At 44.7% G+C, this 26,957-nt stretch overlaps 1 protein-coding gene and 1 long non-coding RNA gene across 8 annotated transcripts in view; one reads left to right on the top strand and one right to left on the bottom strand.

The window, feature by feature from the left end:
• The window catches only part of RREB1 (ras responsive element binding protein 1), a 126,318-nt gene extending 99,546 nt beyond the window's left edge, over nucleotides 1-26,772 (top strand). For 6 of the 7 annotated variants that reach the window (XM_086740236.1, XM_086740237.1, XM_086740240.1 and 3 more), the window contains 3 exons: nucleotides 1,441-4,183; nucleotides 19,067-19,813; nucleotides 22,954-26,772. In XM_086740236.1, coding sequence (XP_086596362.1) covers nucleotides 1,441-4,183; nucleotides 19,067-19,813; nucleotides 22,954-23,474 — 4,011 coding nt within the window. In that variant the 3' untranslated portion in view covers nucleotides 23,475-26,772. The remainder of the gene's footprint in view (nucleotides 1-1,440; nucleotides 4,184-19,066; nucleotides 19,814-22,953) is intronic. The other variant, XM_086740242.1, reaches the window with a different exon arrangement.
• LOC147601692 (uncharacterized) lies at nucleotides 6,388-20,135 on the bottom strand. The gene is made up of 2 exons (XR_015257622.1): nucleotides 20,027-20,135; nucleotides 6,388-6,595 (listed from the first exon to the last, which is right to left on the bottom strand). It is a non-coding gene; the product is annotated as an uncharacterized LOC147601692 (long non-coding RNA).
• Nucleotides 26,773-26,957: the final 185 nt, after the last annotated feature.

Raw genomic sequence — 26,957 nt, 5'->3', positions numbered from 1 at the left:
TCTCTGTTCTTCATAGCTTAAGGTACCAGCTGGTACAGTGCATATCTTCTGAATTGTCCTTGATGAAGCAGAGGTTGGGTGTAGAATATTTGTGGAAAGCACGTTACCGCTGTCTGTGTAGGCTTCGAATCATGTCTACCTTTCCTTTTGATTTCTACACAAGACACTCCCAGAAACTTTTCATGTATGTTCCTTACATGAAGTCTGAAGATTTTGTGCCTTTGAGGCACAGTGGCCGGGGAAGAGCCGGGAAGTAGTCTGTAAATATTTTCCTGAGAGCCGTAAAGCTTTCTGTTGAATGGTATTATTCCTCCCTCTGTCAAACCTTGCCTGCCTTAGTTAGTTTGGGTCCAGATGAAGCTGCTTATCTATTTAAAAAAAAATCAACAGCACAATCCAGCAGGACCATGCTTATTCATTGTCTCCACTTTTCTTATTCTATTTGCATTAAAGCATTGATTTCCAGCTCTTCCGGCTGCGAGATGGTAGACCTGAAATTTGCTGCTGGTCCATTACAGCATATAGATTGTGCTATAAATTCGGTAGAGTTTTGGTGTGAAAGTTACAAAATCAGGGCGAGAACTTCTTAAACAACTTAGTTATATTTCTTTGGTAATTAATGGTAGGCATTTAAAGTTACTGAGGGATTTAAATGTTGAGACTTTCCTTTTGTAATCATTTTGATTGCACTGTGAGGCAAGACCTATGAAGTAGCTGACCAAAGGGTGTTGAGTATATAAAGATATTACCAGCCCTCTACTTAATTTATCACTTGTGCTCGTCTTTGATGTGGAACCTTTGCAATATGTGGGCTATCTGGGTAGCATTTAAATATAACATTTGGATTCATGATCATTTTCAGTGAATTTGTTAGCTTAGTGTTTTTCTTGGGAGAAAAAAATGTATTTAGGCTTCACTAACCAAAAGTCTTTCTGCTTTGGGCTCTGCATTTCATTGATTTGATTTTGGGGGACATTATTTGGATTGGTTTATGTTGTTTTGCCTTCTTGGATGCCTTTTTATTTTCTCCACTCCTCCTAGTTTCTTTATAGTAATAAAGCTAAAGGAGGTAGTCTTACTGCCCAGCTTACTGAAGTTTGCTGTGTAGTCTACTGAAGCTCCTGTCCTGTCAGTGAAGTGAGAGGGGTTTCTGGAAGGGAATTCAGGGTGGAAAAGTGTTTGAGAGTCTGAATAGCCCTCTGAATGAGTGTGCCTTTGTAGAAGGGAACTTTTGGAGTATCAGCCCCTAATTCAGTTACACCGCTTAGATGATTAAAGGCTGTGGAGCAGCAGTATCTCCATACCAGGTAGGTAGTGGCTGCTCTGAACTCCTTAACTTGGGCACTGGAAAAGAGTGAGCTGTTGGTTTTTTTTTCTCAGCAGCATGTCATGCGTTTCCAGTTGAGATGTCTACTCTTAATATTTTTGCATGTCTTGCAGGTCTGGTGTGAAACGAATTTGCGAAGGTGCATCAGTGACTTCCATCGATTTATTTGTGAGACGTGTAACAAGGCATTCCCTATGTTTTCGGCGCTCAAACTGCACAGAGAAACTCACGTGGTGGATCAGGGAAAAGACAAGCACAAGCCACAGTCCACGACCCCACCCGGTGAGAACCCAGACCAGAAAGCCTTTATGGCATCCTTGGGCCTGCAGTACACCAAAGACATCAAGCCTGTCAAGCAGGAGGACAATACACAAGATGAGGTCCAAGAAATGCAGCTCAGAGCACTGAAGAGTAACCTACCTCAGGAACCCGGCAGCACCGGTCTGCTCAGCCTCTCTCCTCTGGAAGCTGCCTCTATGGGAGGGTCATTTTCAGTCCTTCCCCCTACAAAAGAAAACATAAAGCTCCTCTCACTGCAGCCTTTCCAGAAGGGTTTTATCATCCAGCCTGACAGCAGTATTGTGGTAAAACCCATCTCCAATGAGTCTGCCATTGAGCTGGCAGACATTCAGCAGATCTTGAAGATGGCTTCTTCCGCTCCTCCTCAAATCAGTCTTCCTCCACTTTCTAAGGCACCTTCTGTCCCTGTGCAGTCCATTTTCAAGCATATGCCACCGCTGAAGCCAAAGCCTTTGGTAACGCCCCGAACAGTCGTTGCAACCTCTACACCTCCTCCTCTTATCAGTGCCCAGCAAGCCTCCCCTGGCTGCATCAGCCCAAGCCTCCCACCTCCCCCTCTGAGGCTGATCAAGAACTCGGTGGAGTCCTCCTCCAACTCTCACCTTCCTCAGCCAGGAGCCAAATCAAGTCCTTCCTCACAGTTGCTCCTCCAACCCAAAGTAGAGCCATTAACTCAGCATGAGATGAAGACACAACTGGAGCAAGACAGCATCATCGAAGCTCTCCTGCCTCTGAGTATGGAAGCCAAGATCAAGCAAGAGGTCACAGAAGGAGACCTCAAAGCCATCATTGCAGGGGCAGCGAACAAGAAAGCTCCAGCCATGAGGAAAGTTTTGTACCCCTGCCGTTTCTGTGACCAGGTGTTTGCCTTCTCTGGTGTCCTGAGAGCTCACATTCGTTCTCACTTGGGTATTTCCCCATACCAGTGCAACATCTGTGACTACATTGCAGCTGACAAGGCAGCGCTGATCCGGCACCTGCGAACGCACAGTGGAGAGAGGCCTTACATCTGTAAAATCTGCCACTACCCGTTCACAGTGAAAGCCAATTGTGAGAGGCACCTGCGAAAGAAGCACCTCAAAGTGACCAGGAAGGACATAGAGAAGAACATTGAATATGTCACCAGCAACGCTGCAGAGATAGTGGATGCCTTCTGCTCCCCAGACACTGTGTGCAAGCTGTGTGGCGAGGATCTGAAGCATTACCGGGCCCTCCGCATTCACATGAGGACACATAGCGGCTGCCAGAAGAAGAAGCCGTTTGAGTGCAAGGAGTGTGGTACAGCATTTTCGGCCAAGAGAAATTGCATTCACCATATCCTCAAGCAGCACTTGCATGTGCAAGAAAGGGAGATTGAGAATTACGTCTTAGCAGTGGACTGCAGTGCCCAGGAAAGCCAGACAGACCCTCCTTTATTGGAGGACAGCACTTATATGGACCACAAGCCCATGACGCCTTTCCTGGAGCCACAAAACGGCTTCTTGCTTGGAACGTCATCTCACGTTCCGATCAAACTTGAACCTGCAGGCAACTTCCCAATGGATTTTGACGAGCCATTGGATTTCTCTCAGAAGAGCAAAAACCTGAGTGCTGTGCAAGTGAAACAGGAGAACCTGTTTGGCTCTTCTCCCCTGTCCCTCTACGACTGTTCCATGGAGCCTATTGACCTGTCCATCCCCAAAGTCCTAAAGAAGGATAAGGATGATGTCCTGTGCGAAGACAGGAATCCAGAGTTGGCTGCTTCTGGGAACAGTGATAAAGCCTATAACTGTGTGCAGTGTCCTTTGGTTTTTGGTGCCAATGGGAACTCAGAGAAAAACAGGGCTGTCAGACATCCCCAGCCACTGAAAGGTTCATTACATTTAACTGTCCCGATCATTTCTCCAGCTCTCCTTGGCAGTTCTGCCTTGCTGAGACCCTTGAGGCCTAAGCCACCACCGCCACCTCTCTTGCCAAAGCCTCCAGTAACTAAAGAGCTGCCACCGTTGGCTTCCATTGCACAGATCATTTCATCTGTGTCTTCTGCTCCCGCTCTGCTGAAAACAGAGGCTGGAGATGCCAGTCCCAAGGCAGTGAGCAGCTCCACTGGGTGTGACAAATCAGGGAATGCCAAAGCAAAAGTGACAATCGTGACCGCTGTTCAGAGAGACTCCAGCCTGCCCAGTGACCTGACTCAGGCGTGTGATCCAGAGCAGTCTGCTATTGCTGATGCTGGGTTGACTAAGAAAAGAGGTAGAAAAAAAGGAACGAAAAATAAGCCTAAAGTTAGCAGTGGTGTGGATCTGGAGTCAAGTGGGGAGTTTGCCAGTATAGAGAAGATGCTGGCTACCACAGACACTAATAAATTTAGCCCGTTTCTGCAGTCCACTGACAATTTCAAGGAAGAAACCGGCAGAAATGGAACAAGTGAGGATGAGAAGGAAACTGCCGAAGATAAGCTGCTGAGAGGGAAGAGGAATGCTTTCTCAGACTGCCTGCAAAGTATCCCCTGTCCTTACTGTCCTCGAGTCTTTCCATGGGCAAACTCCCTGCAGCGGCACCTGCTCACTCACACAGGTAAGAGTGCCTTGTGCTCACGGTGCATTGTGGCCCCTGAGGATGTTCCTCAAGGAAAGGCTTCCCCATGGAGGAATCTTCCTTTCTTGTTCTCTCTGTCATGTCCAAATGGTATTCTGCGTTATTTTGCAAATTCATAACCTTTGCTGTTGTATAGTGGTGGTGGTAAATTTTTCAGTAATGAGATAATCTCTTTGCCTTTGAATATCAAGGGGGCAAATTAAACTGCTGAAACCCGTTTGACTTCAGTGGCATAACTTAGCGTACCTGGAAAAAGGCTCTGGTTTCAGGTGTTCTGTTATTATTGCCTTATCTTGAAGGTGAACGTGTGCATTGACTATTTCGTTGTGCCTTACATCATTTGTTTAGCTACTTCCAGTGGCTGTTTGCATCAGTAATGGTAAAAAGATCCATAAAAATGAGAGCACGTAAGTACAGAATTGTGGCAGGAAAATAAAATAATACAGTGTTTAGCATTTCTTTTTCTTGTGGTGCTTTTTATTTGACAGATCAAAGAAGGAGAATGCGAGAAACATAATTCTGAGCATTACGTAGTAGCTTGCCTGTAGGAAATGTTCCTCCTCAGTGCTAGACAACTAAAGGTGGGCTTATGCCCTAAGGCATGGAGATGTGTATGGAACCTTTAATATTGTGCCACTGTGTAAATTGCCTCAAACCCGGTGTAAACAAAAGCAGGAACTGGGGAGGGAGATTTATTCTAGGTTTGGGGTTATTTTTCTTTCTTCAGTGTAAAGGAAATACTGCATTGAATGCTGTGCCGATTTGAAGTTCACTCCTTTTTCCACCCACACTGTAATAAATTAATTAGTAGATTATCATCCTGCTCAGAGAGAGAGAGGGCAAAGCTCTACTTGCTGTTGCTCCCTTTTAAGTTGGTCACTGTTGTTGATATTATTTGATTCATTATGCGATCTCAGCTCCTGGCGTAAAGAATAAAAGTTAGGGGTATTTTTAAGAAACGTATGAGTACAGCCGCATAGAAGATAACTTCATTTTTTGTTTTGAGGGATTGAGGTTTCCTGAAGCAACCGATTCATGTCTGTGCTAAAGAGGGAAACCTGAAGAAGTAAAAGAGGTTAGCTAAGAGGTTTAAAGGGAATCTGAGCTGTGGAGCGGTCCCTGTTACAGTTTGCTTTGGGTGACGCGAGGACATAACTTGCAAGGTATCAGTGCAACAGTGAGGCTATTGTTTTCTGGCCCACAGAGACCAAATTATTTCATCTTACTAAGCATACAGTTTACTTTCAATGGTGAAGGAGAGCTCTTTATTTATATCAATTGTTTTCGAACACCCTGCTCTCCAAAAAAAATATATAGTTACTGAAGAACTGTTCATGAGAGGGAAAACAATAGATGGACTTTTCCCAGACTAAGGGATTTGACCTGCTTATTGATGGCAGACTTCCAAGGTAGCAGCACTGGTGTAAACCCTTAATGAAGGCAGGAAAATGCACTCAGCCGTGAGTTGTACTGGTAAAACTTGTCTCCTCTACCACCACCGGCCTTGGAAGGAGACACTGTCCTTTCAGAAAGCCTGTGCTGGCTTCTCCACAGGAAAGGGGAGCAACTGTGGCTGGATCCTCAGTGGAGATACAAGATTTTTGGTGATACTATGGCAATGGTAATAATCAGATTCCAGTTAGTGTGCTTCGGCAGTGATAATACTGAGCCCTTTGCTAATCATCATTAGAGCAGTGTTGAGGGAGACTTCTTGCTGGAGGACCACTCCACAGCAAGCTTTCACTGGCCTTGACGCATCTGCTTTCAGGTAACGCTAGCTCTCTGTTTCTAAACTGGGAGTTCGCAGCTGCTCCCCTGTGGCAGCAGCGTAGATGAGGCTTACTGGAGGGGAGAGGGAAAGGTAAGCTGGGAAGGTGAGGGAGATTTAGGCCAGGGAGGTGGTGCCCAAGCAAGCACTAAGGATGCATTCAGGTGGAGCAAGGTCTGTGCTTTTGTGGTGAGTGTCAGGTGCTGGTGGCACAGGAGGAGTTTGGCAGCTCTGTGATAAATAGTGCGGTTTGTTGGGTTTGTGTTCTGAGTGGGCAGTTGGTTTTCTGATGGAGACATTTAGAGTGTTGTAGTGCAACGCAACGTTTCTGTCCCCACCTGTTGCACAGACAGTGACTTGTTAGATAGCTCTGTTTTTTTAAAAGTAGTTAAGAAAAAAATTCTATTCACCAATCTTACTGTAAAGAGAAAAGGGGGACCTTTATTGTCTGGTCATGGTGGCTTCTCCCTGTCCTGGAGAGAGAAAACGCCTAGAGGCTGATGTGAATGGGATAGATGAGAGTCCTGATGATCTGCTTCCAAATGGTGTGTGCTGGATATCTGCTCCGTAGGGAATCACTGCAGGCAAGCTGGTCCATGCTTCTAGATTTCTGTCGTACACTGCTATCAAAAAAAAGCAAGGCAGTAATTTGAGTTAAAAGCGGCAACTAGCTCTTCTCCATCCATTTGTAGGGAAGTTGTTACTGGAGTAATTTATATAAGTGGTCTGCAACTAATAATGAGGGAGCAAGGTTGAGGAAAAGGTACATAATTTTGAATATTTAAGTAGTATCTGTATATTATCAGTTTTAAACTACTGTTTATACAGACATGAAAAGATTTTTGTAAGTGTCTTTCATGTTCAATAATATTTTGATATGGAGGACTCCTTCCATGCGGTGTCAAGATCATGTTTACCTTTTGTGAAAGTGCAAAAACACACATGCTGCCAGTAACCCACATCTCTCACACAACCAGAAGTCTCTCTGGTGAAAGCTTTCGCCCTGCTTATTCTTACCTCAGCACCACTGTGTGTTTTTAGTTCAAAAGCATTTCCCTGAAGAAGCATATACCTTCCTCTCTGGTTTTTATTTTAATACAAAGCTCACTTGTGGGGCACTGGGAATTTGGCATAGCTTGGCTTTGTACAGTGTTTAACACAGTACCTGTGTTTTGTTTGAACATGCTTGAACACTTGTTTCTAATACTTTTTCTCTTGATGTCTTTATTGTTTAATTTACTCTTCTGTATTCAACTCTGTTTGCCTTTCTTTTTCACTCTTCTATCCTGCTCTTGGCTTTCTTCATTCACAGAGCACATCTCACTTGCTGCTCTGAAAGTGGTGCAGTTCATTTTGCTCCTTTTATTGTGTGTGTAGCAGACTAGGTTCAATATAAAATTAAAATAATTGGTTTTTTTGACCATTAGTTTGCTATAAATAATCTAAATCTATTTGCAGAGAATTGCTTGAGGATATTTTCAGAGTGATACTACCAGATCTTTTTTGGCCCAAGATTACTTTTTGTAGAAGATGAGATTTAATGGCAAAGGAGGTTTTCTGGTTTTGTTTTTGTTGTGTTTTGCTGTTACAACAGGAATGAACTGGACAAGAAAATAACTATAAACAAAATAAAATAATAGATAAATAGAATACAGTTACACCTAGCCCATGAACCTGAATGTTTCCTATTGATTGGAGGACACAGGTAACAAAAGGAGGACTGGAGACATTTTTGTTCTTTGCTTTTATGACTTAAGTCAAAGTGAAATTGTAGACACCTTTACTTTGCAACACTTGTCCTTATCATGGCGATAATATGTTTCCACTAGGACAACAGTGGTGGGAGATATCTTAATTAAGGAATTATCTTCTTACGTGCTGTGATTATTTAAATGACCCTTTATATGGAACAAACCTCCCTTCAAATGACTAGCTTCCATGAAGCATCCAGCCTAGACTAGTCCTGCTGTGATGCTAACCAAGTTTTACAGTCAGTTCTGAGTTAGTACATAGGCATAGATGTATTTTAATCCAGGCCATTTCTATTCTTACGGAAAAAGTTAGTAAAAAATCAGATCACGTTGCACTTAAATTGATTGTTTAGGTTACCCTCCAGTGAGTTAGTATATTTTATCAGAAGAGCAACTGCTTTTAAGGGACAATGCAGGAAGCAGAGAATACTACTTTTTTGAATGATCTTTTTTTATGCCTTTAAAGGTGACATTTTTGGAAAGCAGTCTGATTTCCATTTGGGAATAGGACTGTAACTTGGGGTGGGAGAATTGGAGTTTGCACAGTAAGTAGGACTTTCATTTGGGTTTTGAGACCTCCAACTAGGACTTTTGTGTGGAAAGAAGAATATCTTATCTGTTTTAAGTATTGTTCTCTATGACAAATACTTGGTTGATACGAAAGTTTTGAAGGCTGAAAATATGAGAAAATTGTGACCTGAGCTGTAGGCTGAGTTTCAAGTAATTAATCCCCGGCTAATCCTGTCATTGCATGCTTGAAAAGAAATGTGGAAAGGAATTGGGCTATCATGAAGCAAAAGGATTTCTGCTCAACTTTGAAGTTCTGTTCTGTATTTGCATTGTGAATGAAGCCAAATGAAAGTACAGAAAGTGGTGGTATTCGTAACCATAAATTTATGGTTGACTTAGCAGGCATCTAAAAAGAAAGAGTGACTTGAAAGCCTACAAAAAGCAGTACCCTGATGCTTCTAAAAAGTTGGGTTGACACTGGAAGAAAATTAAGAGAAGGAAACAGTGCCTGAGATGCCTACGAGGTGCGGGGAATCCCGTGTACAAGTTGGGATGTTAGTTAGAACAGAACCAAGTTGCGGAAGATTAAAGTGAGAAACATACCCACAATGCTGTATCAAAGAGGCTGCTGGCTGGAATGTGTTCAGTGCTGGTCGTGTGTCTTCAGAGGTTTTGGGTGTGAGGTGGAAGGTGTGACAAGAGCTGATTTCCTTTCACATTTAACTATCCTCGCAATCTCTTCATCATGAAGATGTCTTGCAGGACCGCTTTCCTCATTGCACTGCATGATCCTGGCTTTTCTTTCAACTCTTCTTGTGCTCAGTCCCTTCCCTTGTTCTAGTCATTTAAATGAATTTCAGACTTGAAGAACTTTCTCCTGTGAGGAGGTAGTTGATTGCTTATTCAACATATGGGGCTTGATTCCACTGAAGTCAGTGAAAAGATGCCCCGTGGCTTTGATAGAAGTTGTGTCAAGTTCACATGGGTGATAGACATCTCAGGAGAGGGCCTGCTGTTGAGGAACTTGCAGTCAGGATGTTGTAGTTGGTCACCAAGCAGTAAAGGGCAAAAAGGTGTGGGGGGGGGGAGTTGTTTCTTATTACACGTTAGGACAGATAGACATACTTTTTTCTTGTGTCAGGCCAGAAGTCCTTCCCATGTCAAAAAATGTGGTGTTGTATTTTCTACCAAATCTAACAGAATTTGCCCAAGCCTGGAGTTGCCAGCTGCCATCTGAGGAGAAATGTGTTTATCCCCCAGTCTAAGGAAGAGGATGCTGGATCTCACAGTGGCACATGCGGCTGTTCCCAGCTATTCAGAATAGTGAGCCCAAGTTGTGTTCGGTCAGACTGAACGCTGCAGACAAGCAAAACGTAAGGACGTGGGAAGTGCTCCCTGCCACGTTAGAGCTGTGGTACACGCAGCCAAGTACTCGTGTCTCTGATGGTGGTGGTAGGATTTGCTATTTAGGGTGAGCATGTGGGCCTGGCCACTTCCTGCGGTCTGTTCCTCTTAATGCTCTATCAGCGTCCACAACTGCTGTATTAAGGTTGTGTGTTAGAGGGCACATCCCTGCCTGCTCCCTTTACCACCTGTTTATGGACTTGCTGTCTGCAAGTCTCTCTGATTGCTTTCTCAACCCACTGATGCTGTCTGCCTCCAGCCTCATCTGGCGTCAAGCTCCAGAAGTTCACTACCTGCTGTGTAAGGAACTATTTTTTAATCGGTTTTCAGCTGGTCCCCTACTAGTTTCAGAGAGCACCACTTAGTTCCGATATCGTGGGATTTGGCAAATTGCAGTTCTGTGTGCACCCTCTCAGCTGCCTTCATGATTTGATGGAATCTGTTTCTTTCTATGAATTCATCCTCAATCGTAACATCCCCTTCTCTCCTTCAAAATGAGAAGCCTGAGCCTTTCTGATGTCTCCTCGCAGGGCAGCTGTCCCATCGCTTGGATTGGGTTTGCTGTGTGCCACCTGCAACACGACCATCTTCTTCCTGTGGCGTAGAGACCAGAAGTGCACACACCACCTGAAACAAAGGCACACCAGGGCTTTACGCAGCAGCAAGAGGCACCCTTGGTCTTGCTCTCGATACCCTTGCTCATGGTACCCAGTGTTTCTTGGCTTTAGTTTGGCTGCTGCTACAGGCCAAGCCAGTGATTGTGGAGAGCTGTCAGCAATGGCTTCGAGACCTCACACCAGAATGTACTTGCCAGTACCACATTCAGCATCACATAGACATGTTCTAGATTATTTTTCTGGAAGTGTTTTACCTTATATTCATCTGCATTGAGGCTCACGTGCCATCGTGTTGCCCCTTCTGTTCTGAGAGTTAGCAGCGAAGGAGATTGATTGTCAGATCACACAAGGCTTTGTTGTAGGCAGGTGAGTGGCATTTAGTCAGAAGGGACAAGCTGACACGAAACCAAGGGTAAGCGCAGTCACTCAGGGTTTTCCTGTGCTGACCAAATGGGATCGATGCAAGAAGGAAGCTCAGCAGATGGTGGTCCATGTCCTTTGCCTGAAAAGTGTCTGCACAAGGGAGCCGTTGCTATAAGGCATTCACACCTCCAGCAGAGACAGGGTCACTTTGTGTCACATTCAGGCAGCTTCACAGAAGAGTTGTTGAAGTAAGAGACCTAAAAGCAGCAAGAAGTTGGCTCTATGCATCAGGGTAGCTAAAGTTACAGATCAGTTGTTACTCTCAACCTCAGGGTAGCTGCTGCACAAAAGCATGTGCAGGGTTTTCCTCGTATTTCCAAACTCTGGTTTGTTTGGGAAAGTCTGCTGTCTTCCCAGGCTCTCTCATTCTTTCTTCTTCTTTTAATACATCATGTTACCTTGCAGTGGTTCAAATGTAGTAATACAGGTCTCAGTACTAGTCTGGCATTAAAATCTGCCATGCTGGAGACATGTTACGACCTGATTTGATCTTGCCTATCATGAAGAGACTAAGTTGTCTTGTTACCATGTTAACAGCCCGTAACTTCCCAGGGTTGTAGCACAGTATCTGGGGTGTCACGTGGGCTCATCCTGCCTGTGCAGACAACAGATGGCTACAGCGTGAGAGAGGAAGGCTCATGTTATAACATGATCCCCTCACAGAACAAAAGTCTGCAGAAAGGGCTCTGAAAGTGCTCACCTCCTGATGATCTTCACAGCAGAACAAAACTAGAATGTTCTACTTGGGTCTGTTGAAAGCTCTGTTTGTAGTCAGAGGGATCCTAATGCAGCTCAGCTGGTCGGCGGGCTGAGAAGGCAAGCGTCTGTAAAGCTGCTCAGACGAGTGCTGGCGCAAGCATGTAGGATGGGTAGGACTTTGGAGGAACGTAGGTGTTGTTCTTGGCCCTCATGCAGCTGGCGCTGGGCTGGTCAGAGTGGTTCGACCTGCCCCCGGCAGACAGAGCCTTGGGCCACAGTTGGATAACACAAAGCACTTTTTGGCTGTACTGGCTCGACCTGTTCCCAACTGTTCATCCCCACAGCTGTAGCTGACCCAGCTGCCCAAAAAAATGAAAAGGGCAAGGGGAGGGACCAGCAGTCCCGGATCTGGCTGGCAGTGTGGCCCTAAAAGAGCACATTGATGCAGCCGAGGTGTGGAGTTGGCAGCATCTCCTGGGAGGCACTGAGGATAGGTGCTGTTGAAATTGGCTTTGCTGTCAAATGCTTTGTGTCTCCAAACAGCAGCTTTAGACAGCAAAGAAGGAGCCTCGATCCTATACTGCTACAGCTGCGACATGCGCTTTGTAGCATGGCTTAGTGTTCCTAACCGGCTTCGCCGGGTGGTGTTTAATCATGGTCCAAAATCATTCAACAGCTTTGGACTTGTAGTCTCCCTCTGTTGTCCAAGAAAAATGGATTTCAAAATCAGTGCAAGTAAACTAACAATTTGAAACTGCGGCTCAGTTTAAAATGGGGTTGTTTCTCTTTGTGCTAGTTTTAAAAGGCGGGTGAGTAGCGTGCCTGGGGCCTCCATGCAGAGCCCATGTGAGGGCTGTACTTCGAAGCAAATAGTCATCCAAATTTCACTGTACACTGAAAGGAAAGGGAAGATGCTTGGATGGTGTTTGGTCAGCCATAAACGAAGCAAAGCTTTAGGATGAGGTGTAAGACAGGAAGTGCAATTCAATAGAGTGTCACTGGGAACGAGTTTATAGAGGGTTTCTTTTGGTCTTGTTTTAAACCAAAAAAAAAACAGGATGGTGGTTTTGAATAGGATTCAGAGATGAGGAAGCTGTGTAAGTGATGGGGCTTGTGCTTCTCCTTGCTGCATGCAGAGGAAGGGAGAGGTCTGAGTAAAGCACCTGAAGCCAACTGAGGACATCTCGCCTGGCTGGCGGCAGTCAGACCAGGGGAGACCTGTACCAGCAGAGAGGCGTACGATGAAATTGTGGAGCAACAGAATGGGTTGCCCATTTTCATCACGTTAAAGCAGCCCTGCCTTTGTCTCCTTAGGGCTTTCTGAATTCTCACTTCTTGCAACAAAATACAATGGACGGAGGAGAGATGTGGGATGGGAATGGGCTAAGGGATTATCTCATGTGTAATACAGAAAGAGACTTTGCTAAGGAAAGAGCTCTTTCTTAAAGAGGCTTGCCCCTAGTGTGAGAGGGTTGAACACAATTGCTCTGTGCTAACTAGGCAAATATTTACAAAGTAAGTATACTCAGCAGTGAATTTTCCAATTAGCGTTTAGCAGAATTCATCTTTGCTCTAGATATCAGTCACTCTTTGCTCCCTCTAGAAATCATGTGAGCCCTGGGTATAGTGGGGGACTTTTTGTTTTTCCAAACTGTTCTAGCTGCCTGTACCTCTGAACTACATTTGTGGGTATTTCCTAGAGGACAAAGGGCTTGAAACTGCTTTTTCAGTGTCAGGCAAAGTTTAACAGCCACTCCAGAGCCACAGGATAAAGCAGGGTAAAGCAGGAGCTGCTTGCTCCTGAGGTGCATGGCAAACAAAAGAGCCTTAAGGTTGGCCTGAGTGCTGGAGCTGTTTTTTGGAAGATAATGAGAAGATGGTGTATAACGTGCTGATTATATTACTGGCTCTACATCAAACTGCCTTTCTGCTAAACAGTGGAATTCATTGCAAGCTGAAAGTCTGGGGGTTTTTTCCCTCCTTCAGTGCACATTTCCACTTGGTAGGTGCAGTCAGAGCTAGTTCGGAATACCCTTCTTTGTGTTGCAGACTTCAGCTGCTCTCTTGAAGGTAATGGGGGATCGTATCTTGTGTCAAAAGCAAAAAGGTTTTTTTTTTCCAGAATTGGTTTTCTCTTTTCCAGAATTGGTTTTCTCTTTTTTTTTCCCCAGATAGATTCAGTTCTATTTATTGTAAATAGTCCTTTTCTATCTCAAATGTATTAATTTCAAAAGGCATAAAGATATGGAGGCTCCTCCAACTGTAGGCTAATGAAATACTTAACTTTTGTGTGTGCCTGTGGTGTAATGAAGGTGGCTCAATTTTAGTGCTTAGAGTTTTTACAATAAAAACGGACAAAGATAACCCCTAAAATTTTGCAAGTTGATTCCACAGGTTGGAAAGATGTTCTCCAGTTTGTGGGTGGAAGTAGAAGCAGCGTTGTGTGAGTGGGTCCAAAACACCCCAAACTTACTGGGCTGCTACCACCTAGTGGTGGCTGCTTCTGTTGTAAGACTAGCTGGGGTTATTTCAGTTAATGTAGGGAAAATAGTAAATCACCAGCTCATCTGACTGATAATGCCAATCGCTTGTACAACATCCATTTCCAGTGCTCTGTCTGCTCCAGTTTTGAGAATTATTTATGTGATGGGTTTTCTAACACTGCTCTCAGGATGTCAGGAATGTTTGGCAATAAACACTTGCTTTAAAGTCACAAAATAGTTTCCCTTACAACACCCTGTTTTATCTAATAACTCATTAGCATCTCAAACTCTGCTCCCTATTCTACCTTAGTTCCAGGAAAAAAGAAAACCACAGGAAAACAAAATCCAAACAGCAACCTCCCCACCTTGATCTGCATCTGCTCTTTTATCTGAAACTTTCCACATTTGATCTCTCTCTTGATAACTTGGTTTGTGCATACAGGAAAGCAGTTTACTCCTCTTCCTCTTTCATTCTTACCACCTATAAAAGTTTAAGCAGACTCTTCTGACTGGGCTGACTGAAAACTATGACTTGGATTGTAAATAGACTTAAGCAAAACAGTCTTTTCTTTCCACAGTTCGAAGGAAAAATTATTTTGGCTGCAGCTGTATAGTGGTTTCTTTCATGCAAGCGGAAAAGTTTTTGGATTCTCAGATGGAGTCCTTGAGGTTTTGCTTATGAATATATCTCCTGAGAAGTTCGTTTTTTCCCAGGAGCTGACAAGGCAGCAGCTGAGCTATCAGTGGTTGCTTCCTCTCTACGTCCTTACCTCCCTACTCATCTCCTCTCGCTCCCTTTACCTTGCCCGTGTTCTTTGAGTCCGGTGTCAAAATTGATATCATCAAATACTGTCACCTTCTTGTCCTCGCTTCAGAGGAGCGACACAAACTCTGGTAGTCCATGTCAAGGTAATGTATTCTGCTCCCACAGTTGCTGAAGAAGTGGCGGTGGGTGGGAGCTTTGGCAAGCAGAGCTCTGCGCTCTTGTCCTCTTGACTTACAGAGTGTAAATATCTGTGGGATAACAAACGGACCGGAAAGCATTTTACAGCTTTAGTAAATGAAAGATGGGAAAGGCATGAAAGAAAAGGCAGGCCTTTCCCATGCACCTTGCCTTCCTCACCACCTGGATGCAAGCGGCTGCTCTGCACCATAATTGAGCAAAATTCTGGAAATGGGAATTACCCATCTGAGAGGAGCTCGGCCTCGTTGGAGGGATATTTGCCCAGATCTGAATGCTCGGTCAAAATCCTCCTCTTTGTGTGAGATACAAGTCTGCTGGAGTTGCATGGCCAGCAAGGTTTCATGCCGCTGCAGACAGGCGGGTAAGTGAGGAAAAGCCAGCAGTGTAGGCCAAGCCTAACCTCTGCTGAGTGGGTGGAGCGGCTGCCAGCGCGAGACTGCCCTTGCAGCCGTCCCTCGCGCTGCGGGAGAGATACCGCACTGGACCAGACATGGCTGTCATCACAATTGTCGTGTTTCCCACGCACCTTCATAGCTCCCCTGCTACTCTTCCAGTTCGGCTGCGGCAGAGCCGGGCTGACTCTTACCCATCCCTGGACGGCCAGGGTTTGTGCAAAAGCAGGTCGCTTTTTCACCAGCTGCAAAACCAACTGCGTAGGCTGGGGGTAACCACAGAGCAGCTCGACTAGTCAGGAGCCGCCGCTTTACGATATGCATGAAATGTCATAAGGGGGCCTGTGAAACTCCTTCTTTACAAAGAAAACAGCAGGTCTGGTTAGTGCAGGTAAGAAGGAAGAGTGCTCACCCCAGCGCGTATGTGTGTCAGCACGTTCCTGGTTACGTCCCAGCTGGAGTTTTGAATGTATTCGTTCAGGGGTGACGGAGGAGAAAGCCTGCGTGCATCCATGCTCCCGGCGTATGAAGCAGTCTTTGCCCTTCGTGATGCTACGTTATTTAAACTTTGTGTTTGTTCTTGGTGTCGACCTCATCTGTTTGCCTTTGCTAGTAAGGCAACGTCACTTACCACGATGTGGACCACCTATCCCTCAGAGCGTATCTCTCCTGCACAGGAAAATGTAATTGTGGGCCAGCCACACAAGAACAGAATAACAACTGGGAAGGGGCCCAGGGCGCAGAGGAGAGGAGGGGGAAAAAAGGAGATAGAGTTTGGGTACGATTTATTGAATGAGCAGTATAGTGTAAGAAAAATAATCTATTTTTGGAAATACTGGAAACAGAATAAGAAAAAAAGTAGGGAAAATTGAGCATGATACATGTTGAGTGTAAAAGCTGGGGCTTTTGCATTTGAGAGTTTTAAGACATTCTGGTTTTGGCTTGCTCTTGCTTGAGTGCTACCAGTGTATATTCCCCTCGTTCACTTTTCTCCTGATACTTCCTGTTGAAAAACCAATTTACTCTACATCTGCTATCTTCTGTTTGGACAGCAAAGAGTTACAAAACATCTCTTAGGGTACCATAAAAGAGGAGCTCTCTCCATCTGGTCTCCTCATGCGATTCAATCCTCTCCATCCTAACAGAGCTCACATGGTTTCCTGCCCTACTCCGTAATGAAGCCCCTCCTGTGCTGTGCCTGCAGTCTGTCTTTGGCCTAACACACGTCCCCTCAGGAGAGCGTTTCCTCACCTCGCTGGGGATGGGACAGGGTGGCCCACGCCTGCCAGGAGGTGCCCCCTGCTTTGCTGAGGATGAGCACTGGTGGCAGGGGTACAGCAGCCCTTTTAGGTGCTTTCTGATGGTGTTGCTTCAAGGTCTTTGTGCCTCAGACCCGCTTTGCCGCTTAGTTTTTGTGTCTTAGCCCGTCATCCACAGTGTGTGGATGTGTTTGTAATGGTAGCAACCAAGGGCAGCTGGGGAGGAAACTCCTCTTCCCTGTTGTTTCCCTTCCCTCCTGCCCTTAGCCTGAAGGGAGCGATGATTACAGGGTCATTTCAGTCCAATGTAAACCCGTCCTTTGGTGAAAAAGGCCCCAATCACTGCGTGAATATTAGGGCCATGCGAGGGCTGGGGCGAGAGTGGGTGGCCAGGGAAGGACGAGGACCCTTTCGGTAGCAGTGGGAGTCACATTGGTTGCCATTAATCCTTTATTTTGTCCCCGCTCTTGGGCCAAGGTGAGGTGCTGCCAGTGAAAGCCAGATGCGCTTGTCCTGCCCCCAGACGGGGTGTGTGGAAGGAGGCAGCAGGCAGGAGCCCGTAGCCATGGTTCTTTTTAAATGCATCCCCTGTGTAGATACAGCCTGGGTTTGGCTTCTGGGCTCACTCGCTTGCCTGCACTGGCAGCTGTGAGACTCGGCTACCTACCTTGCGTCCAGGAGCACCGTGCATGGGCCCAGCTTCTCATACGTGCCTGGCTCCCATTTCTCCGGGTTGCAGAGCAGTGCTTCCCCTTAATGATCATTCATCAGCATTTCAGCGTGACTTTTAGAAATTACCTGATTTTGTTTATCATAGCTTGCTTTCCTTTTTTTTTATTTTTTTTTTTTGCCTTAATATAGCCAAGAGGTAAGTAATGAGTCAAAACACAGAATTCAGATGCAGATTCTTAGGGCACTTGCAGGTGACCTTTGTTTTCAGATGCCCACATCCTCAAATTCTCTAGCATTCTACACAGATTATGGCTCAGTTGCCTGTTTTAATGGGCAGATAATTAGATGAGCAATGAACTTTGTGGAAAGCTTTTGTGTAATCCACTGTCTGAGTAAACGGATCTGTTTTGATTAAAAAGTGAGATTATTTTTTTTGACAGATCACTTCTCCCCCTTTCACCCCCCAAAGAAAATGCGTATCGAGGATTGTGCTCTATTAAATGATTGTTCACCACTACTGGAAGTGCTGCTTAGCTTTGACATTTGTTTAATGGCCATTTATTATCATTTGTGCAAAGATATGGAGTCAATGCAAGTTACGTTGAATTAGAACTACTAAAGTGCCTGAGAACTGTCTTCTTATCTTCTGTCATTTCTCTTTGCTTATGAAGAAATCCTGTAATAGGAAATCTAGGCAATTCAGAGACAAGCATGTGTTGTACTGCGCCAAATGGAGAACTTAAACTGCTCTACTAGAGTTGCTAAATCCCTGTAGTTACTCAGCGGCTTGCAGATGAATGCTGAAACGCCTGTGAGGCTATGCGCTCCCTTGGCTGCGTGCTATCAACGAGAAGTGGGGGGGTGGGGGAGGAGTTAAAGCAAAAAAAGTTTCAGCTTTCAGAAAGCATGACTTGCTAACTTCACGTCCTGGAATGGTTGCTGGGAAGTGGCACTGGGGTTGCAGTTACATGCTGTGCATCACCGTCAGCTTTGGCCTCCAGATCCAGTCCAGCTTATTTCCTATTTACACATACACTGTTTGTATGGAGCTTGGAAGGGGTACAGCTCCAGCCCTTTGTTCTCCTTAAGCGCCTTATCTGTTTTATTTTTTTTGACACATGTTATGTCTTCAGCAGTGTTAGTGCTACAGACTGATAAGGGAGCAGAGGAGGTCGTTAAGGTGGATGTCTTGGGTGGGTTTTGCCTTCTTGTTCAAGGAACTGTGAAACAACGGAGGATGCTGCCTGTTACTGCATCTTGGCTTTTATGTTTTGGTTCCAGGTGGTATCAGTGTAACAAAGAGTGTATGTCAAAAACCACAAACCTTTGCGTCTTTTGCTTACATGTTGCATACCGAACTTTTTAAACTGACCTCTGTGTTACTGTCTGTGCTAACCTTTAACATTTAATTGTACCAGTGGTTGCATGAGGCTTTTACATTCCCTTTGCATTTCCCACTACTTAATAGTTTATAGATTAGTTGGATTAATAGGTGTATATTACTTCCATCTATATCCAAATTTCATACACTAACTATTCTAAATAATACATCCATGTGTCTCTGGTATGGTATCTTTGTAATAGCAGTGATCTGCACTCTTCTTTGATGTCTCAGCATTTTGTGTTCTCTGGTAAAAGTGATTCTATGAAAAATGACTTCAAGCAACTGCCAGGAAAGTGAGTGTATTTTGGAAAAGAAAGCATTTTGTAACTGATTTTTAATCATCTTGTTAATTGGGTTCTCTGGTGTTTTGATCTCTTTTCAGCTGTAAGTTACTGGCCTGGGTCACAGATAGGAGAAACAGATGTTGGGACGCTTGATCAGAAGGAATGCACGTGGGTCCCTGTGCAGCCTTACCGCTGGTAGCTGTGAATTAGCAGAGAGCATCCCACTGAAAGTTTCTCTCTGTTTGCTTGCAGACAGCCAGTCTGATGCGGAGACACTAGCTACAGGAAATGAAGTCTTGGACCTGACCTCCTGCGAGAAGGAACAGCCAGAGGAAATAACAGAGCTACCAGAGAGTGAGTGTGGCCCCAAGGAGGAGCAAAAGGCTGACTCCCCTCTGGCAGAAGAGGATGCTGAAGAAAGAGCAGATGGATATGAAGAGGGCCCTGAGGAAGATTCTGTAAGTAACAAAAGTCTTGACCTCAATTTTGCCAGCAAATTAATGGACTTCAAGCTGGCAGAGAGTGGCCAGAGCGCAGGCAGCAGTTCTCAGACTGAAAGGAAACATGCCTGTGACATTTGTGGCAAAACCTTCAAGTTTGCTGGCACTCTTAGCCGTCACAAAAAGGCCCACACTCGTGAGGACAGAAAGGATGAAAGGAGCAGTGAGGATGAAAGCAAAAGCATTCAGGATGATGCAGGAGCTCCCTCGATGCAGGACTGTGGTCTTGAGCAGGAAGAGTCTCCGATGGACTTGAAGGTAGTGGAGTCTCCTGTGGACTGTGAGGCAACAGGAAAGGAGAATGAAGAGAGCGAAAGCATCTCTGAGGGGGAAGGCACAGAGAGAAAGTCCACTGAGAAGAGCAGTGATGCCAAAAAACCAAAGACTGATGAGGCTAAGAGTACTGCAAAAGCAGACAAAAGAAAGAAAGTCTGTACTGTGTGCAACAAACGTTTCTGGTCTCTGCAAGATCTGACGCGACATATGCGGTCTCATACAGGTAAGAGGAGACTTGAGGGCAGAACAGATTATAAGCAAGTCTGCCACCAGACTGAGGCATCTGCTCTGTAGGTGTATGATTGCTGCTAGCACTTGAGGTTGGATTCACTGCTTTTAGTCCTAAATGTAACTGCAAGGTGTCTTCTCTGCTGCAGTTCCCCACTGCTGCACACAAAGCCTGTCGAGGGAGTGGGAATTGTCAGCATTGCCTTACCTTCAGTTCCCAAACTGTTTTTCCTCCTGCTTGCTTACAGAGTTTAGAGGTGAGGGCAAGCATGGAGATCCCTGGGCAGTTGTTCTCTCCAGCCTCTGACTTCCTTCTTGTTGCGTGCACATGGCTCTACCTCTGCCGGGTGTTTTGATGAGCAGCGGAGAAACCTGGCAGTATAAGATAAGACCTCATCTCTGAGTGGAAGTTCAGAGAGAGAGAGAGAGAGAGTCTGGTTTTGTCTGATTATCTAAGCCTGGTACAGGTAGTGGGCTGGTCATCTGCGTGCCCTGCTGCTTGAGTGAAAGGCAAAGCTACAGTGGGCACCCTGCTCTTCATTCAGGCTTGGGCAGGGAAGGTGGAAGACAAGCAGTAAAACACTTGTCCGACGACTTGGCAGTTAAAATGTGCGGGATCGCTGTGTGCGGTACAGTTTGCAGCAGTACCATGCAACAGAGGTGAAACCGTGAGCCAGCTCAAAGGTGAATTAATCATTCATCCTTATTAATGCATCCTTATTAATGATGCGTTTTACCTGTCAGTGAGCTGCTCTGACATGGGAAGACTGGTGCAGTGGTGCCGTTTGGTGTTTTGTATCGTTTGAAGGTGCTCTCTGCTGAGTCACAGGATCTTCCTGATTAACAAAATATTTGTGCTGTAATTGCCGGTGATGTTTAATAAATGACGCCGAAGACAAGTGCTTAACCAAACTTTTTACCCTTCTGAATCATAAATACTGATCTCTTGCGTGCAAAACTGACCCGTTTTCTTCTGGCATTGAGCCACAAGTGAAACAGGGGATGATACCCATTCTTGTGCCTATTTTCATACTAAATTCAGAAGTCTTGGAGAGATGCAAATATCTAAAGGCCTGATCTTTATCTCACACTGGTGTGTGCCCGTGGAGATTCCTGTACGATATGTTTTAATAATTGTCATTGCATGCTGAGCTGGGCAGGCCTTGGCAGTACTTTTTATTATCCCGTTTGTTTCTCTGTTTGACGCTGGAGGATGTTTTAACATAGAATAGGTGTTGAACAGGAACCTGAGTCGGTGCTTTGTTCAAATGTAATAAGTGTAAATACCACCTATCCTCACTGTTAAATCAACCTATTTTCAACTGAGGATTTTGCCTCAGTAGTGTGTGTTGATGCTTCTCCTCCTTCTCTCCTTCCCACTTGTTCAGCTATCTTGACAAAATACGGTCAGGTTGTAATGTTACTTATACTTTGGTTTTGTTGTGTGGGGTTTTTTAAAGATGTCTGTAAGGTTTTGGAATGTCTTTACTCAGAAGAGGAACGTTTGGGACACACCGAAGTGTGCAAGAAACCCCTGCCTGCTGAATGGCAATCAGTCTGGAAATGTTTCATTCTCCCAGTGCAGGCTGCTTCCCAGCAAATAGTTGCGGTGTGCTTCGTGCCACCTGCCCATGCGCAGGGTGAGCCACGGCGCTCCATCAGCCACAGCCAAGTGCCTGGGGGGCAAAGGCTGTCAGCCGAAAACGCTCCCGGGAAGCCGTGCCCTCCCTTAATAGTGGATGCCCAAGAAGGGCACCAGAGAGAAACGTTTCTAAGAAGCCTCAGGGTTCTCAGGGACAGCAGGACCTACTTGCACATTTCAGCCAGCCACCTCAAGTTTGTAATTGGTTTTCTTTCAACGATCCCAAGTGTTATTACAAGTGAGAGATGAGCCACGAGCGTCTTGTTCTCTGTGCTCTTTGGCACAAGATGGTGTCTTGATGGAATCACAGCACTGGAAAATCTTTAATAGGTGCAATTGGAAATGGAGAATGAAGCGGTCAGGCTGGGACCTTAGGTTCTTCAGGGCAGACAGCACCTTGGGGTAGTGCGCTTGGTTGGGACTTTGGGAGAATTTCGTCTGTGGGGCTGTGGTTGCTTCATTTTCTGATGAGCTCATGCTTAGGAAAGTGTTCAAGCGTTTCAGGTGCACAAAGCAGCTGTGAGACGGGAGCAGACTACCTGTTGATTGCAGCAGAGGATGCCTGCAGCTGCTCTGTCGCTTAAGATTGCAAAATAAGAGGAAGATTTTTGTCCTCCAAGTACGTTTCTGGAATGGGCGTGAAGAGGTTTTTCAGGGACTTTCACATGTCACTCCTGTGGGCTGAGGAACACCAGCAACTTTGTAAATAACATCCCGAGGCAGGCATTTTTCACTCAGTAAATTTTGATCACCTCTAACAGACGCCTCCCATGTCCCATGAATGCCTGACAAATCTAGGTCCTTTATCTGCTCCATGTCTATTTTGAAATGTGAGGGTACTGTCATCTTCTTCACAGAAAGAGGAGGGGCTGTTTTGGCAAGGGTAGTTTCTGACAGCTTCTCTTCAACTTTGGTGATTAACTTGCACATTTCCTGCTTGCCCATCTTGTCATTGTCTAAGACAGAGGGAGATGCTTTCTCGTGTGCTGTTTGGTTCAGTTTTTAAGTGCTGTTGACCACAGAAACCTGAGCAGTATCCTCATCCTTCCATCTCAAGTCCCCTCTCTCCATGTGTGTCATGGGCTGACCTGCAGCAGGGAGCCCCCAAGGTGGGCTGGTTTCAGAGTGACTTTTGAGCTCCAGAGGATGACTGCAAACTTCTTCCAGAAAAGTTGCTGACTAAATTAGATGGGATGCTAATGAGCATCTGGGGCTTATGGTCTTCCTCTCTCCTTAGAGCAGGCCATACCAAGCTTGAGGAAATCTAGAGACACGTAGTTTTGGGTTTTCATTTATGCCCCAAGGGATTTAGCAGAGTTCCTGCATGCATGCCATCAGCTAGTTTGCTAGTACAGAAGCAAAAGATCTGCATAAATGCCACATGCATGTTTGATATAGGTACTGAATTTCCAAAGCATAGAGCGTCTTACACGGCTTGAAACAAGAGGGAGGTGGGACCTTACGGCTGATTTTGTATTTTAATTGTCTTCCAGGAGAGAGACCGTACAAGTGTCAAACCTGTGAACGGACCTTCACTCTGAAACACAGCCTGGTTCGTCACCAGCGCATACACCAGAAAGTAAAAAATGCCAGAAACCGTGGGAAGGAGAGCGACAAGGAGGAGACCCAGTCGAGGTGTGGAGAAGACAGTGAAAATGAGTCTAGCCACAGTGGCACCAACCCCATCTCAGAAAACGAGTGTGACTCCACGGGGGGCATCGGTAGCCATACATCACTCATGGGAAGCCGAAAAGAGTCCCTGGCTGGCGTGGCCAAGGACTCCCCCTGCAGAGAGGAGAGGCCGAGTGGGCGAGGAGCCGGCACCTGCCTCGCGGAGCCCGCCAAGAGCGCACAGAAAGAGACGGCAAAAGACCAGGAACCACGGGGTAGCTCCGAGCACGAGAGGCCCTCAGGTTTCATCCAAGACTTGCTGGAGATGCACAACAAAAAGTCTCCCGTGAATCACATCCTTGCCTCTGCAGACAGTGCGCCTCAGCTCTTGGGGATTGAATGACTTGCTAGGAGGTTGGACCCGTCCCAGCGCGCAAACTGAAGCCAGCAGAGCAAGGTTTCGGGAGTCTTTGTTTTTGGAAGAGTGACCTACGGCTGTGGGGAGAGTATGGCAGACTGGATGCGGTGCCATATGCCTTTCAGTATAATAATGCAAGAGACTACAGTATATACTGATCTGAGTGCCTTACTACTTTATTAGATCTTTTGGTATCATAGATTTTTTTTTTTTCAAAAATGATTTTTTTTTTAATATTTTAATGAATTATTTGGAGAGGACCTTTTTCATTTAAGCATTAATGTTACCTTTTGTATTGGTGTGCGTGAGCTTGTTCTTGTATATCTGTGATAGTCGCTGTGTTTGTTCTCTGAGCTGGAAATGGGGGCAGTGGGGTGGGAGGCCCTTGGAAACCACAGCCAATAACTGGAAGAAAAATTATGTGAATTTCGTATGAAATAGTCAGAGGAAATGCAGAGGAGATGTTGATTTATTGTTTTTTTCTCAGTAGATGTTCTTGCGTTTGCCACATGGTGGAGCATTAAGCCTGTTCCAGGCCTGAACAACGTGGCAGTTGAAAGTTTTTCAAAGTGGTTCAAGCCAAAAGCAGGAAACACAAGGAATTTCGACCTCACGCTTGTTTCCACTTTTCAGCGTTAGAAATGGTCTTCTAAATCCTTGCGGGTTTTTCTGGCCGTCGTGGACTGAGCGTGTACACAGAGAAGAGTTACATAACAACGTAACCTATGGAAATTATGCACCCGCTGTTATATACGTTTGATTTGCTTCCATATATTATTATTATTATTTTATTATTATTATTTTATAAATCCATCAGTTCGCTTGTCTCTGCAGTCAGCAGAAACCAATGGGCAATATTTGCCCACGCAGATGTATAACGCAGCTTGGAGCCCCCTCTCAAAATGTTTTTGATTTAATGCTTTCACCGGCCCCTCTTCTTATGTTGCAGCTCTTCTACTGTACTTTAAATGCAACCCTTCCTCTGACCGGAGAGTCGAACAGAGGCCAGCGAGGTATCATCACTCCTGTACAGGGGAACATCTCACTCGTGGTGGGGTGCGAGTTGCGTGCGTGTGGGTGCGTGTGCGTGCGTGTGTGTTGGGGGGGGAAGAAGCGTGCGAGAACGGGGCCGCCTAAGGCCCCTTCCAAGTGCGTAAAAAAGGCACTGCGAGTACTAGATTCATCTTGTTGCAATCACATCGGTGGCAGCGTGTGTTACTTAAAGAGCAAAGTTATTCCGTCTTCCAGTTGAAAGCAAGCAAGAGAGAAATGCGAGCCTTACCGTCATCTTGCTACTGTCATGTTCTAGAGCAAGAAAATACTACTGGTAATAAAACTACAGATATAAGACATGTTAAAAATAAATAAAATAAATTTAAAAAAAAAAATTCTTCCTGAGATTTTGGGGTTGATGCTTGAAGACTTGAGGTGTGTGTCTAAATTTCATATCAGTAATTTAACCCCTTTAATGCTGGCAGCTGGAATTTCTCCGGATGGCTCCTGTTGCCGGCAACAGGTGACACTCCAGCCACCAGTATTGAAGGGGTTGAGCGAAATGTATCCTACTGTAGCTGCGCATTTTTAGGAGTGCCCAGCGTTTTTGTTGTCCTTGTTGTTGTCGTTGTCGTTGTTGTTGTTTGTTAATTGTCCTTCAGTCATGACCTCTGGGACAGACAGAGCCATAATAGCATTGCCGGAGCCTCACTGTGCTATTCCACCACTGCAGCCCCCCAGCCCAGCCCAGCCCAGCCCAGCCCAAGCCCGCACTGTGACCCCCCCTTCCCTCCTTCCCCTCCAGACAGAATCGCTTTTCCTGCTCTCACCAGACATGGAGGAAGTGGGCCTCGGACCCAGTCTATATTATATAATATATATATCTATATATATCTATATCTATATTAAAAATTCTCCGAAAGTTTCTGGAGACTGAAATCTCACTGTCCAGAATTCAAAGGAAGAGAAACGTTCTCGAGTAATATTCTTGCGAATAGAATAAGAAAAAAATGGTTGAGGTATATGTGATTTCTTTTTTTGTTTTGTTTTGTTTTGATATAAATAGGGATGTTTGAACCAGTTCAGAAACGAAGCTAACGCCAGATGTAGATAAATCAATCACAACCAATGATTCATTTGAAACTCTACCCAGGTGCATTCTACTTAATTAAAACCAGTTCACACATCCCTTTAAATTGTTATTACTATTATAATTATTATAATTATTATTATTATTATTATTTTGGGTATTTTTTGGTTTTTGTCGTTTGGTTTTTTTTTGTTTTGTTTTGGTTGTGTTTTTTTTTTTTCTTTTTTTTTTTTTTTTTTTTGCAACTCTCCACACTAAACTGCGCAATACTGTGGGGGAGAAGCCATTACTAAACTATATGCTGCAGAACAATGTAGCAAGTAATTAATTCCCAGCAGCCTGCCGGGACATCTGCTAGCAATAATCACTATTGATTTAAAGCTTTATTTAGCCTTTATCTATATCCTAGTAGAGTATAAGGTCTTGCCACATTTTATTGACATTTTTATTAGTTGAGTTTGACTGAGAACCGTTGCTGTTGTTGGGGTTTTTTTTGTTTCCCCTCATCCCCCAATATTAAACTGTGAAATTTATAATGTGTTTAAACTATGGGTGAATCTTAGGCTTTAGTTTGCATGTTCAGCTAATTTGTCTCTATACAATTTTTGTTTGAATCTTTTTTTTTTTTTCTCTCTCAGGGCTTTTACAAAAAAAAAAAAACAAAAAAAACCAGAAAAAAAAGGATCTTCTGAAATTTTTATGCCTGAGTTGCAATGGACTTAACATTGAGATAATTCAATCACTACATTAAGCACTTGACTGTGAAAGCGCAAAAAGAAATAAAGAAAAAAGAAAAAAAAAAAGACAACCTTGTTTGAGGCTGTTGTGAAATAACTTTTGGGGGCTATGTGACAGTCTGATTCCATTTTCAGGACGATTCATCATCTTCTCTCTCCTCTCTGTGTGTCTCCTTTCTCTCCTCTCTCTCTCCACGAAGGAAGTTTAATCCTAGTGATTTCATCCCATGCAGGAAACAGTAATAAATGTCTAGAATTCATATTTTTCTAAAGGGAACTTAAACTGCTGCTACGAATGTGTACAAGACTGGTTTATGCCACATGAACAGAGAATCACACATTTGTTTTGGTACTTTTATTCCTCTTTTTATTCAGTTGTACAGTACTTCCAAATTCAAAATAAAAAGTGAAAGTTGTTCTGTATCAAACCATCTAAGCAATAAAATGTTATATTTAAAAATTATAGGTTACAAAATGGACGTAGCTTTTCTTGTGGGTTTGTTGTAACTTGCTTTCAGGCTTCTCTGATAGGGGATGATGTACAAGCTGGAGCTTAGCTGTGCGAAGAGCATCACTGCTTCTCTTCCTTCAGTTGGATGGAGTTTGAGCTGGAGATGATTATAGTACTTTGAAAATTCACATTCATTT

This window comes from Chlamydotis macqueenii, chromosome 2, assembly GCF_036417535.1.
Source record: "Chlamydotis macqueenii isolate bChlMac1 chromosome 2, bChlMac1.mat, whole genome shotgun sequence".
Lineage (NCBI taxonomy): Eukaryota > Metazoa > Chordata > Aves > Otidiformes > Otididae > Chlamydotis > Chlamydotis macqueenii.
This window is presented reverse-complemented; position numbering and strand designations above follow the sequence as displayed.